At 44.9% G+C, this 14,372-nt stretch overlaps 1 protein-coding gene across 2 annotated transcripts; it reads right to left on the bottom strand.

Annotated features, from left to right (window-relative positions):
* Positions 1-1,106: 1,106 nt before the first annotated feature.
* Positions 1,107-7,956, bottom strand: LOC110507470. 2 transcript variants are annotated; one of them, XM_021587477.2, is made up of 6 exons: positions 7,504-7,956; positions 4,442-6,848; positions 3,386-3,585; positions 3,105-3,229; positions 2,526-2,640; positions 1,107-2,227 (listed from the first exon to the last, which is right to left on the bottom strand). In XM_021587477.2, the coding sequence occupies exons 2-6, from the start codon at positions 6,594-6,596 to the stop codon at positions 2,099-2,101; spliced, it is 2,724 nt and encodes a 907-aa protein (XP_021443152.2). In that variant the 5' UTR covers positions 6,597-6,848; positions 7,504-7,956; the 3' UTR covers positions 1,107-2,098. The 2 variants fall into 2 exon arrangements, with proteins under 2 accessions (XP_021443152.2, XP_021443150.2); XM_021587475.2 differs by having other exon boundaries at positions 4,430-6,848; positions 7,504-7,952.
* Positions 7,957-14,372: the final 6,416 nt, after the last annotated feature.

Here is a 14,372-nt window from a genome sequence, read left to right on the forward strand (position 1 = left end):
TTCATATGGTTATTGCAAACAGAGATTGCTTCTCCTTGAGCTTTTATGTAAAACTAATACATGTGATTAGGGGAGCCATCGGATCACATGCTGCAGCTGAAGAAAACAGCATCACCAGGATATGTTTTTCTTCTTGCCAACCATGCACTGAACTATAGCAGGGCAATGTGCACAGTGCAGATTAGGCAAACACCCCGTTGACTTTATTTGAGAGTTTGCCAAAAGGTAATCTACGACCACTCACATACTTCCACAATAACACAATCAATGCCACATTATCTGGTGAAAACAGAGCCTCTGACTCAGCAAGTTCCTGTTAACCAATTCAGCACCACAGACAGCCCTGGACTACTGCATTTGAAACCCAGGGGGCCCCAAAACAGTTTTATTTTAGGAAAACAGCTAACTTTCTGCATTTCAACACATTTTGCCACGGGGCAGAGTACAAATGTCCAGTTTTATAATGCTATTGTACACATTTTATCATGATTTAAAGCAAATTTCCTGCAATTCTACATATTGTGCCAAGGTACAAAGAGAAAAATGTGCTGTTTTATAGCTCATCTCATGCTATTCTTCACATTTTGCCATGAGGCTGAGAGGTCATTGTGCAGTCTTAAAGCAAATTTCCTCCAGTCGGTTAGGGGCCCACTGGAGGTTAGGGGCCCCGGGGCACGTGCCCGTTCGGTAATCCGGGCCTGACCACAGAGACCAGCATCCAGTACAGGACCTCCCCTTGGGCCTCTTACCTGTCATCATCATCATCATTCATCGGAGAAGTCACAAATATGCCATTCTGATAGGGGGACATACTTGGCCATAAGGTTAGAGTGGGCATAAATCGAGAATAGCTTTGCGCTGTCAGTTTTCCTCATTGGCAGTCTTAGGATAATGACTTGAAGGCTTACTTTGCAGTCTTGCCAGTGGTAATGGTGTGCTAATTCAATGTATGTCACTTGTAAGTGTTGATTTGCCAGTGCGGTTTCCCTTTGACCTGTGATACTTCATTCTAGCGCCGTACACCATTCTAATTGACTGACACATGTAGCCTGTAGAAGTACTATTTTTTGCTGTTTTGGTTTATAGTGAGTATTGTCTCAAACACACGCAAATAAGATGACCATTTAGGTACTTCTAAAAATTATGCAGCAACAACATTAGCAAAAGCTTTGAGGATGGAAAACAGCAATCACCGTGTCATTTTATTACATCAATGAACATTTTTTTTTTTTTTTTATCCATTTGAACCACTCAGAAAAATCTGTATTTTCCCTTGGAATTATGTACAAATCACAAACATCAAATACATTTTCTGTAGACCTACTGAGTTGCCCAGGGTTGCCCCCACACAACAAAATGGAGTCTTAATATGACATGATTGCGTTTTTGTGATCTAAAACAAACTTGTACTGGTAAAATAACACTTTCTCTTTGCCAGTACAAAACGTAATTCTGACATCCAGAAACACCCCAATTTAAAAGGTAATCATTTCAGTAAACATGGTCATTATGTACTGAGATAATAAGAAAAGGAGCTGTGATCCATGTGAGCTCCAATGTTAGCTAAACCAACAGTATATATTCTGCTCCAGAGTTGTCACTGGCACACAGTTGAGCCAGACCACATGATGGGAGAGGACAGTGTGTGTTTGTGTCCAAGTCCGTGTGTGTGGGGGAAAGAGGGTGGGAGTGAACGAAGGGGGAGGGGGTATAGACATCCACTTCTCCTGACAAACAAATTACTTTAACACTTCATAGAGTCCCTAAGAATGAGATTAATAAGAATGTAAACATTTGCATGTATTTTAGGAATATTTGTGAGACAAAAATAATTATTTGTGCTTAGTTTTATCCAAATTTGTCACAGGTATGCATCTATTGATCCAATTCCAGGGAATGTAAAGCAAAACAGGGCATTATTAAGGGTCACCATATAGTCAGCTGGTCCAGTTGGTCCATCCTCTGAGTTCTGAATCTTGTGAAATGTTTAGTTATTTCTTCCCATGGAGATGAAGACCGTGACCCATTAGTGGTTTGGCATAGAAGGGCATAGTAAAGACAATGTGTTGTTGACAGTCAGGGAAAGTGGAAATCTTGGTTATTCCATGATGTTCTTGTTGACATCATAAGATAACCGTCTCTTCCCACAGGCCTGTGTATGCTGACTGGACGAGGGGAGGCCAAGAGAGGGACTGTAGTTGGCTGCTCTATGCCCAGTCATATTTTCCTGCAGACGTGAACAAATGATGACTCTTCTAAAATTTACATGAACTGTAGTCGTGATCCCATTTGCTTGTTATCCGAGTGCCAGTGCAGATAACAGTCAAATGACCACATGACGAATGACCCATTTATACATTCAGTTTGCTCGAACATGCTGTAGCATTTGTCATGGTGATAGTATAGCTTTTTAAGTTAAGGCTGTAACATAAGATTAGGCTGTATCATTTCTGCCCCATAACAGGAAACAGAGCAGGCCTGTTATCACATTCATCCATGCATTACACTGACTACATGACACTCACCGTGTCATACTGGCCCAAATGTAGCGACTGTAGAAGCCGTTCACGGGAAACAGCATTTGCCCTCTTATATTTCAAGCCAAACATCTTCTTCAGGTCATGGAACCCATCAAGTAAGCTACAGGGACAAAGAAAGATATGCAAAGTAAATGAATGGAACAACTGAGCTCCACAGTTATGAATGACACCACAGCCTAGTAAATCATTGTGAATCTATCATTCAACCAATACCGATTCAGTGCATGAAATATTGTCTGATATGCAGCTTATCTCTAGTTGTGGGTTGAAACAGCAGGGTCGTTGTTGGGTGGCGGTGACATTTCATGCTATCTCTGGTGCTATCTTGAAGGTCATCATTTCTTCCACTAGATGCCAATATTTATAACAACCGTCTCAGAATGCTCATTCCAATTTCATGAATTGTAGAACTATAAAGATTCCAGATTATGCTTCCAACGGACTTAACATCCGAGCTGAGAAGAAATACGAGTCGGATTTTCTGCTAATGCAGGATCAAACTTCCAAATCATTCCCCGAGCTGGATTTTAATAAAATATCATTGTGGTCTCTTGACCCACTTACCCATGATCCTCTGCAGAGCTTTCATGATCCAAGATGCCTCTGAGGAGCTGGCTGAGCATGGGAACAGCATCACGATCATACAGGGGAGTAGACAGTGACGGGAAGGCCTCCACAAACACATTGTTCTGACAGATGGAAATAATGAAAGATGAAGAATTTTTGGGATGATGTATCATTTACAGTCAGTCCCATGGACCATGTATTCCTGGAGATATAGGAAAATGCAAGAAGTTGACTCCTGGACTTTGTAGTCCCTTCTGAGGAAAGATTTGAAGGCCTACCACATTTCCCTTGGCAGAGAATCTTCCCCTCGTCTTCTCCACAGCATTTGTGGGCCACCACTGTCCTCTTGTGTCTTGTCCCTCTCCCTCTGAATCCTTTGGGAAGGCTGTCCAGGCATCCTCTGATGGTTGGAATGAGCGGTCTGGCCAACATGAGGTCCAATGGGTCGACTCGTTGGTGATTGAATGGTTTTCAAGTGCTGCATGGGAACATTAAGAGGGCATCAGAAATGTATCGTTAGACACTAGCTAGTTTCTATTGATTCGATATGATTGGTATTCCATGCACTGAGTCGACCTTAAAGTGCAGGGACCTGGTGTATGCTCCAAATATGCAGCTAGTTCGCATACCGTCCTCATTCAAATGACCTGAATGGCCAACAAATAAAGTACTTTGTTTCGGTAGCTGACCTGTTTTTGAAACTTTGTGGAGTGTCATTAAACACCTGATTTATACACCTTGGTTAAAAGCCCCTGCAAGTGCCACTGCTTTAACTGACATATGACAATCATGACTACAACGCTTAAATATATATTTTTTTTTATTGCCAGACACGAATGATTAGGAGTTTTGTCTTTGCGGTTCCATGGGGATGGAACGTTTGGATGGATGGGCTCTTTCCCTGCGTGGTCCAAATCGCGGAGGAGCTGCCTGCCTGTGTCTCTGTCTCTTTAAACATGGAGCCCCAGGTCCTGAGGCTAACACGGCTTACATCTCAAAGCCGACAGCACTAGCACTACATTCCCGGCAGCGCTTTCAATAATTAATACCTTCACATGAGTTTGGGAGAGGGCCCTCAAGAATCCAGGTCAGTCCTGACTAACTGATTAGTAACGGGAGCAACACGTCTACATGCCCTGGCTGCCGCATGGTACAAACCACAGCAAAGAGAGTTACCACTACTGGTCACATTATGCAAATGTAACAGAGGCAGCAGTAATCTAACTGGAGCATGTGATAGTCACTAGAATGTTCTGTTGCGTCTGGATGTCTTTAACATGGCTCAAAGCACATTTCTGAGGTGCAGTAAGCTAGGGACTTACCAACACACTCACTTTTCCCAGAAGGCACTAGGGGTGATGCAGTGAAGCGGTCGTCCCAGGGCGGCTGCTCCTCTGCCTGCATGAAAAGTCCAAAGTCATCCTCCGCCTCCGGCCCCCCATCCAGGAACCCACCGTTGGCGGCCACCTTGCTCTCGTCCCTGCCCCTCTTCCACTCCTGCTCCCCTGGGCTCCGTAGCAGAGGCACCAGAGCCCAACCTCCAGCGTCTGTCTGCCCCCCATTTGGAGCAGGGAGGCCTGTTGCCATGGCTCCTGAGGAGGCCGGATTAGGCGGCGAGTGTGTGACAGAGGTAGCAGGGCCAGCAGCAGCAGAGGCTCGTAAAAGGGAATTAAACTGCCCAGTCCCTGCCTCCCTCCACCCTCCTACGGCCTCCTCAGTAGCTGATAAATCTGAAAAACACCTCTCTTCCGTCCTACATGTGAGCTCGGACTCATGCTCCTCCGTTGCCCAGCGAGGCCCTCGCTCAGTTCTCTGGGATGTGATGTCTCCCCCTACCAGCCTGGTCTCATCATCTGTGCTCCTGACCTCAGGCAGTAGCTCTCCATGCTCCCCACAGAGTTCCCTAATTTCTGATGCTGTTGACTGGATCCCCTCCTCTCCCTCACAGAGGCCATGCACAGATTTCTGTAATACTTCTTTATCCACTGCCACAGGATATTTTTCTTCTGGCTGACATTTCACACAAAGCTTATTGTATTGACTATCTGATTTACTTTCCTGATTTATCTGACCATAGGCAGTCTCATCAGTAGCAGTTGAAATGCTGCCCCCTGCTGGTCCGGGTGGTTGAGTGGAGCAGTCTTTGAGGCAGCCTCTCTCAGAGCAGCAGTGTCTCTCTGAAGTTTGAACATCGATCCACCTGTTGGGCAGCTCCCCCTCAGCTATCCCCCTGTTCCCCCCTAGACTCTCAGAATCACACTCTGTGGACTTGATATGATCCACAAACCCAATCACAGCACCCACCATGCCATCAAAGTCTTCCACATGTCTCATGATACCACTGGCCACATCCTTGCCTCCAGTATGGATGTCTGTATCGCATAGTTTGTCCTGGAAGTGCTCCTTGTCAAGGGAGGTTTCAGGATGCAGCCCCTCCTGTGCGCGTGGGCTGTCTGGCTTTCCCCGGTCCCCGACGTCACTGCTGCAGTTTTCTGGGTCAGCGTTGTCTGGAGGCAGGGAGGAGTCACAGGGCTTTGACCGGGTGAGACCAGTCCCGTCCTGCACTTTCTCCTTAATCCCCTCCACACCGCCGCTCGACTGATCCTGCTCACATACAGAAGCAGCTCCCCTCTGACCCCTGCTGCTCCCCTGTCCTCCTCTCCGCCCGTGACACTGGGTGCAGGTCTTGGTCTGAGCGTGACTGCATTTGGGGCTTCTAGTACTGCCTCGGTCTTGTTTTCCACTCTGAGTGTCCTGGCCAGTTGTGGGAAACTCCCCTTTGTCCCTGCTTTCCTGGCTCCCTTCCAGGGTACGCCCGCCAGAGTCCTCCGTGCTCTGGAGTGCTCTCCTCTGGATGGGACCCACAGGCTTGCAGGATGTCCTCCACCTCCGGGCTGACCTCGATTTGACCTGGTACAACTCTGAGGCCCCTCCCATATCCCACACCCCAATTTTCCCAACCGTGGATGAGTCCCTGACCCCTCCCACTTTATCCCTCAGCCAGCTGCCCACCAGCGTGGAGGGGGACTGAGGAGCCAGACCTTGAGTGCAGGGCCTTGGGCTGCCCGTGGAGTAGAGGCACCTTCCACCCTCCGTCTTGAGGAACAGACAACGTGTCTGAGTCTGACCACCTCTCTCAGAGGCCTTCAATGTTGCCACAGTCACCAGTGCCCCCAGGCCTGTCTGTCTGGGGTTGGAGGCATAGTTGGAGTCCAGCGGTAGCCCCAGACCATAACCCAGCCTGCCCCCCACTGGGTAGCCATCTGCAGGCCTGGGGCACGTTCCTTGGGACCTGGGGGGAGGTGCTGCCCTCCTGCGGTTCTTGGAGCACGCAGCCCAGGCCCGAAGGCCCTTGACTAAGGGCATGTCCCCAAGCTCCAAGCGTCCTGTGAAGGGAAGATAGCTTCTTTGGCACTTCTGCAGCACCTCCCTGGGGGAGCAAGACATCTCCAGGCATGGGTAGTTGTTGTTATTGTTCTGCTGAATCATTGTTGCAGCCTTCAGATGATTAAGATATGTTTGATACTATTGGCTAATGTACAAATCTTCCAACTTCAATGTACCAAGGAGGCTTCAACGACTGAAGAATAGACACTCAAAGTAATGACGCGCTGTGTATTTCGGGAGTAATATTCAGTGACAGTGCTGTCAACATTGTTCTCCATCCAGATACACAGCTTCAGAGTATTTCTGTCAAGGGGTGTCAGGCATGTAAAGACAGTTCAGACTAAATAAAACAACCTAGGAGGAGAAACAAACATTTGATCAGAGATATATCATTGAAGACATTTATGCAATAACTAATTTTCATTTTTTTGGAAGGGACGTTACTATACAAAGACTCTCAAAGTCAAATGAAGCTACAAATCAATATCTGCAAGAGCCCACAAGAGAGATTGAATGTAGCGATCCTCACACAATATTTACTACCTATTTTTGATTGGTGTTTTGGGGCACAATCAAATGCCGTATTTTATGTGCTCAAGTTAAATATATATATATTTTAGAGAGCCTCATTTTTAACCACAAAGAGCTTACATTTGTTAACATACACGGTATAGTTATAGTGGACATTATCATGATATATTCTGAAGTAGAGGTTCTTGACCAAACAAACTATGTTAAATTCATATATGCCGTGGTTGATAGGGCACAGTAGGCTATATAGGTGATGCATGTATGATTAGCCCAGAACCAGAGTTTTAATCGGCTACGGGCATTCAACATGTATCAATTGCTTTAAAGCCTACCCGTATGAATATTTAATAAGGACGGTGGCTATAGACAATAAAAATCAGAGTTTCCAAAACAGTCGCAATATGTTTTTATTTTAAACGGACGCTGTTAATATAGCCACCACAACTCAATAATCATCATCCTTGCTTGCTTATCTTACCTCATCATACCCAGATTCTCAGAGCGAGACGTTGCCAGACGTGTAATTGCCGTTGCGTGTTGTTTGCGAAACCTTAACCTTCATTTGATAGGTCTTGTAGAATAATTTCGTGCGTCTCCCACGAACACGACTCCCTGAACATCGGCCGACGAGGGTTTCTATAATCTACAATAATTTGTTTAGAGGTGGAAAAGGTCCACTCTGCCTGCATCGAAGTCAAAAAGGCTGTTTTAAAAATGAAATCAACATTTTCTGTGAGTCTCTTTGATCAGCTTATTCAAGCCAGCCAACAGCTGCGTCCTTACCGCAGTAGCCTACAGTACGTGCGTCCAGCAACCAGAATGTCGACGGCAAAATACTTGCATCCATCCCACTCACACACGTAGCCTAAGCATCATCGCTGTAGCCCACTCTTGAGGTGTGCTGCGTTCATGTGCTAGTCGGAACTAATGTAGTATCATGTATACCTATAACCAGTTAGCAAACCGGAAACTCGGAAAAGTTCGACTAGCTAACTGATGGTAGATATACACGTGCTGCGTTTCAACCAGTTAGCAAGTCGGAAATGTCCTAGTTTCCTTGTACCGACTCACTTGAACGCGGCATAAAATCGAGTAGACACAATAGCGACAGGTGACGATGGTTACAATTACAGCTATTGCGTAGACTAGACTAGAATGTGATCGTTCATTAGCACATTGTACTGCATTAGGATGTATGCCTATGCACTAATGACTAATGTGCCATATGGGCTCCAGAGTGGTGCAGTGGTCTAAGGCACGGCATCTCAGTGCAAGAGGTGTCACTACAGTCCTTGGTTCACATCTGGCTGTGATTGGGAGTCACATAGGGTGGTGCAAAATTGTCATTGTAAATAAGAATTTGTTCTTAAATGACTTGTCTAGTTAAAATTATGTTTTGGAATAAGTAGGCCACTGAGTGTACAAAACATTATGAACACCAGCTAATTCCATTTAATAGACAACCAGGTGAATCCAGGTCAAAGCTATGATCCCTTATTGATGTCACTTGTTAAATCCACTCAAATCAGTGTAGCTGAAGGGGAGGAGACAGGTTAAAGAAGGATTTTCAAGCCTTGAGACAATTGAGACATGGATTGTGTATGTGTGCCATTCAGAGGGTGAATGGGCAAGACAAAATATTTAATTGCCTTTGAACCAGTATGGGAGTAGGTGCCAGGATCACTGGTTTGTGGCAAAAACAACCCTGCTGAGTTTTTTTATGCTCAACAGTTTCCCTTGTGTATCAAGAATTGTCCACCACCCAAAGGACATCCAGCCAACTTGCCACAACTGTGGGAAGCATTGGAGTCAACGTGGGCCAGAATCCCTGTGGAACACTTTTGACACCTTAGAATCCATTCCCTGACAAATTGAAGTTGATCTGAGTGCAAAAGTGGCGGTGCAACTCAATAGTAGGAAGGTGTTCTTAATGTTTTATACACTCAGTGTAAGCAGATGAACACGACTCCCTGAGCATCGGTCGTGCATGTTGCCAGCAAAATATTGCATTTTAAATAAGATATCACTCAAGTTGTATGAGGCTATACTGTAAATCACAACATTTGTATCAACCATAACTGAGCAAATGAATTAATGTGGTAAAAATGATCAATTATATATTAGGGTTATACAGTACATGTACCTAGAAGTGAAGTGGTATGGTAAGGTCAACCTGAACCTTCACTAGGTCGGATAACAGTCTATGGGATTTTCTCATTTGGGCAAAAGACTTTCCTCTGTCCTCTCTCCCACGTCCTCTGTGCTACGTGACCCGGAAAGCGATGAGTGGTCGAGGAGTGTGTCAATCATAGAGATTGAAAGAGGCCTCATCATTGTAACCTTGCCATTATGGCGTTCGTGACATCTCCATTTTGAAGTAATCAATTTTCATCTTCACTATTGGCTGATCTCTCCTGATGACCCGGTCGGACATAACTCCAACGGGGTCACTAGGAGGGATCAGCCAATAAAGTTGTAAATCTCACCCAGTTGACTACATTAAAATGGTGGAAGCCCTCAATTGCATATGCCCATGCTAATTCAGTAACTTTGGGAAGTATTCAGACCCCTTGACTTTTTCCACATTTTGTTAGGTTACAGTCTTATTCTTAAAATGTATTCAATTGTTTTTTCCCCTCATCAATCTACACACAATACCCCATAATGACAAAGCAAAAACAGGTTTTAATAAATGTTTACAAATGTATAAAATTAAATTAAACTACAATATCACGTTTATGTAAGTATTCAGACCCTTTACTCAGTACTCTGTTGAAGCACCTTTGGCAGCGATTACAGCCTTGAGTCTTCTTGGGTATAACGCTACAAGCTTGGCACACCTGTATTTGGGGAGTTTCTCCCATTCTTCGTTGCAGATCCTCTCAAGCTCTGTCAGATTGGATGGGGAGCATTGCTGCACAGCTATTTTCAAGTCTCTCCAGAAATGTATGATAGGGTTTCCGGGCTCTGGCTGGGCCACTCAAGGACATTCAGAGACTTGATCCTGAAGCCACTCCTGCGTTGTCTTGGCTGTGTGCTTCGGGTTGTTGGAAGTTGAACCTTCGCCCCAGTCTGAGGTCCTGAGCACTATGGAGCAGGTTTTTATTAAGGATCTCTCTGTACATTGCTCCATTCATCTTTCCATTCATCTTTGCCTCAATCATGACTAGTCTCCCAGTCCCTGCTGCTGAAAAACAACATCCCCACAGTATGATGCTGACACCACCATGCTTCACCTTAGGGATGGTGCCAGGTTTCCTCCAGACGTGACACTTGGCATTCAGGCCAAAGAGTTCAATCTTGGTTTCATCAGACCAGAGAATCTTGTTTCTCATGTTCTGAGAGTCTTTAGGTGCCTTTTAGAAAAACTCCAAGTGGGCTGTCATGTGCCCTTTACTAAGGAGTGGCTTCTGTCTGGCCACTCTACCATAAAGGCCTAATTGGTGGAGTACTGCAGAGATGGTTTTCCTTTTGGAAGGTTCTTCCATCTCCACAGAGGGACTCTAGAGCTCTGTCAGAGTGACCATTGGGTTCTTGGTCACCTCCCCCGATTGCTCAGTTTGGCAGGGGGCCAGCTTTAGGAAGAGTCTTGGTGGTTCTAAACTTCTTCCATTTAAGAATGATAGAGGCCACTCTATTCTTGGGACCTTCAATGCTGCAGAAATGTTTGGTACCCTTTCCCAGATCTGTGCCTGGTCACAATCCTGTCTCTGAACTCTACGGACAATTCCTTCAACCTCGTGGCTTGGTTTTTGCTCTGACATGCGCTGTCAACTGTGGGACCTTATATAGACAGGTGTGTGCCTTTCCAAATCATGTCCAATCAATTGAATTTACCACAGGTGGACTTCAATGAAGTTGTAGAAACGGCTCAATGATGATCAATGGAAACAGTATACAGCTGAGCTCAATTTCGAGACTCATAGAAAAGGGTCTGAATACTTTAAGTAAATAAGGTATATCTGGTTTTTGTTTTTAATATATTTGCACACATTTTAAAAATCTATTTTAGCTTTGTCATTATGGGGTACTGTGTGTAGATTACTGAGGAAATCGTTTTATTTAATACATTTTAGAATAAGGCTGTAACGTAACAAAATGTGGAAAAAGTCAAGGGGTTTGAATACTTTCCGAAGGCACCATACGGCCTTTGGGCCACCAGAGGCCTTTATAATTCTCTATTGTGTCAATTTGTTAGTAGGCAAGTGGAATTGTCCTCCCCTCATCAATAGCCACCTTTCATCAGGTTACTCAGGTGTATCCTACCATGGAAGCATTTTGAAGTCTGCCACACCCCATTTGAATCAGCTTTTGTTTTGTTGAGAGGATAAAAATATACACAAGTTTAAAAACAATATGCTACTTATTGTTTTATCTATACAATGTATTGCACAACTAACTTAATTTGTTTTGATCACTTTGCACATTTATTTGGGGATCCAGACCTGTAAACGTAATTTGCCTAATGACACTCTTGTGGAGACAACCTGGACTCAGGGGTAGACATAACATCGTAAATGTAAATCCGGGACACTCAAATGAGTATGATATGTTACATTTCATATGGTATGTATTCATTTGTAGATGTCCATCATCCATTCCGTATAATATGTTACGAATTACAATTTGTATAATACGTTACGAATTGCAATCTGTAAAATATGTTACCAATTGCAGTTCGTACGATATGTTATTCATTTGAAAAGTCAAAGTATGTCAAAGTATGTGGACACCTGCTCATTGAACATCTCATTCGAAAATCGTGGGTATTAATATGGAGTTGGTCTTCCGTTGAAGCAATAACAGCCTCCACTCTTCTGGGAAGGATTTCCACTAGATGTTGGAACATTGCTGCGGAGACTTGCTTCCATTTAGTCATATGAGCATTACTGGGGTCGGGCACTGACGTTGGGCGATTAGGCCTGGCTCGTAGTCGTCGTTCCAATTTATTACAAAGGTGTTCAATGAAGTTGAGGTCAGGGCTTTGTGCAGGCCAGTCAAGTTCTTCCACACTGATCTCGACAAACCATTTCTGTATGGACCTCACTTTGTGCACGGGGGCATTGTCGTGCTGAAACAGGAAAGGGCCTTCCCCAAACTGTTGCCATAAAGTTGGAACCACAGAATCATCTAGAATGTCATTGTATGCTGTAGCATCAAGATTCATACGTCGGACTGCCAGATGGTTATCTTAGGCCTGTGTGTTGCTGCTCGGCCATGGAAACCCATTTCACAAAGCACCCAACGAACAGTTATTGCTCTGATGTTGCTTTCAGAGGCAGGTTGGAACTCGGTAGTGAGTTTTGCAACCGAGGACAGGCGATTTTTACAGGACAGGCTACGCGCTTCAGCACTCGGTGGTCCTGTTCTGTGACCTTGTGTGGCCTATCACTTTGCGGAGTATGCCAATGTTGCTCCTAGATATTTCAACTTCACAATAACAGCACTTACATTTGGGAAGTTGGCATCCTTTGACTGTGCCACGTTGAAAGTCACTGAACTCTTCAGTATGGGTCATTCTCCTGCCAATGTTTACTATGGAGATTGTATGGTTGTGTTCCCTATTTTATACACCTGTCAGCATCGGGTGTGGCTGAAACAGCCAAATCAACTATTTTGAAGGGATTTCCACATACTTTTCGCCATGTAGTGTATCTTACAAATTACAATTTGTTGTGGCTAATGTAAGCTAAGTGGCTAGGGGTAAGCGGTTAAGGTTCTTCAAGTAAGTTTAGACATGGACCTCATCAAGCTAGTGTTATCAGTGACAGCACCAGTGGAGACTAGGACTGGAGAAAGCACCATTCACCTTGACCCTGACCCCACTCCTGTGGAATACCCACCGGGAAAGATTCCCCTTGCTCTCCGCATCCATCTGAAGAAAGAGTTGGAGAGCATGGAGCATTTTGACATCATCACCAAGGTTACAGAACTGGCAGATTTGATGGTGGAGAAACCATGCACAGGCAAGCTCAGAGTATGTCTCCACCCAGAGACTTGAACAAGGACATCAAACGCCCCCACTACCCCTTACCGATGCTACATGACATCACACACAAGCTAGCGGGAGCACACTACTTCAGTGTCATGGCTGCCAGATCAGGCTACTGGGCTATCAAGCTCACAGAATACTCATCCAAGCTCACAACGTTCAACACACCATTAAGCGAAAGATTGACGAAAACATATTAAGGCCTCGATGGAGTCGTGGCGATTGTTGATGAAATCCTCATCTATGGTCGAACCAAAGAGGGACACGACAGAAATCTCCACGCAATGCGAGAGGGGAGCATAGCTCAACCCTGTGAAGAGCACAGTCGGCACCACCGAGGTCAGCTACTTCGTACATTGTCTCACAGTGGATGGGATCAAACCAGATCCACAGAAGATCTCAGCCGTGAAGGAGATTGAGCTACCAAAGAACCGTGCCGTGCTGGAAACAGTCGACGTCAATGCACAGCTCCGTCAGCTGCTGAAGGAGTCCAGTGAGTTACTCTAGGACAAGCAACATGACATTGATTTCCAGAAAGTGAAAGACTTGATCACGAGAGAACCAGGACCAATCCTTGCCTACTACAACCCCAACAAAGTGCTCAGACTCTAAGTGGACGCGTCAAAGTATGGACTAAGTGCATTTCTACTGCAAGAAGGAAAGCCCAATGGCTATGCTTCCAAATCTCTCACAGACTGTGAAATCAACTACGCTTGAATGTAAAAGGAGCTGCACTCTATTCTGTTCGGATTTAAGTAGGCTTGGGCGATATTCAGATTGTCATACCTTCATACCGACCTTGTGCCATACCAAGAGATTCGGTAATACCGGCACTGAACACAAGGGGCGCCACTATCTAACCCCACTGAGTCTCCGTAATCCGAAGGTTAGCAATGCTAACAAGTTCATGCAAAATCCCATAGAGAATGCTAACGAGTGCATTGCAAACCTTTTATACAGTTGCTGAACCTTAAGTATTTGCCAGACAGACAACCCAGCTCATAATGTTTTACCAGTAACTAAAGAATGCTACTCACAGTTTGCTGCACGCACAAACAAATATTAGACAGCAAGGCTCTTGGTCTTGGGGCAGCAGGTAGCCTAGTGTTTAGAGCGATGGGCCAGTACTGAAAGGTTGCTAGATCGAATCCCCGAGCTGACAAGGTAGAAATCTGTCATTCTGTCTCTGAACAAGGCAGTTAATCCACTATTCCTTGGCCGTCATTGTAAATAAGAATTTGTTCTTAACTGACTTGCCTAGTTAAATAAATACATCTAGGAGGGGATTCTCTGCTATTACCCAGCAGCTTGATTTTGGAAGAAGCTAACCACTTAGCTAGATAGCTAACTAGCTA

This window comes from Oncorhynchus mykiss, chromosome 27 (assembly GCF_013265735.2).
Source record: "Oncorhynchus mykiss isolate Arlee chromosome 27, USDA_OmykA_1.1, whole genome shotgun sequence".
Classification (NCBI taxonomy): Eukaryota; Metazoa; Chordata; class Actinopteri; order Salmoniformes; family Salmonidae; genus Oncorhynchus; species Oncorhynchus mykiss.

Coding starts and splice junctions, on each gene's coding strand:
- LOC110507470 (XM_021587475.2), bottom strand. CDS start 6,596: ATGATTCAGCAGAACAATAACAACAACTACCCATGCCTGGAGATGTCT. Junction 3,586..4,429: donor TGGGAAAAGTGAGTGTGTTG/GTAAGTCCCTAG, acceptor GTTCCCATGCAG/CACTTGAAAACCATTCAATC. Junction 2,228..2,525: donor ATTTGGGCCAGTATGACACG/GTGAGTGTCATG, acceptor TCACGTCTGCAG/GAAAATATGACTGGGCATAG.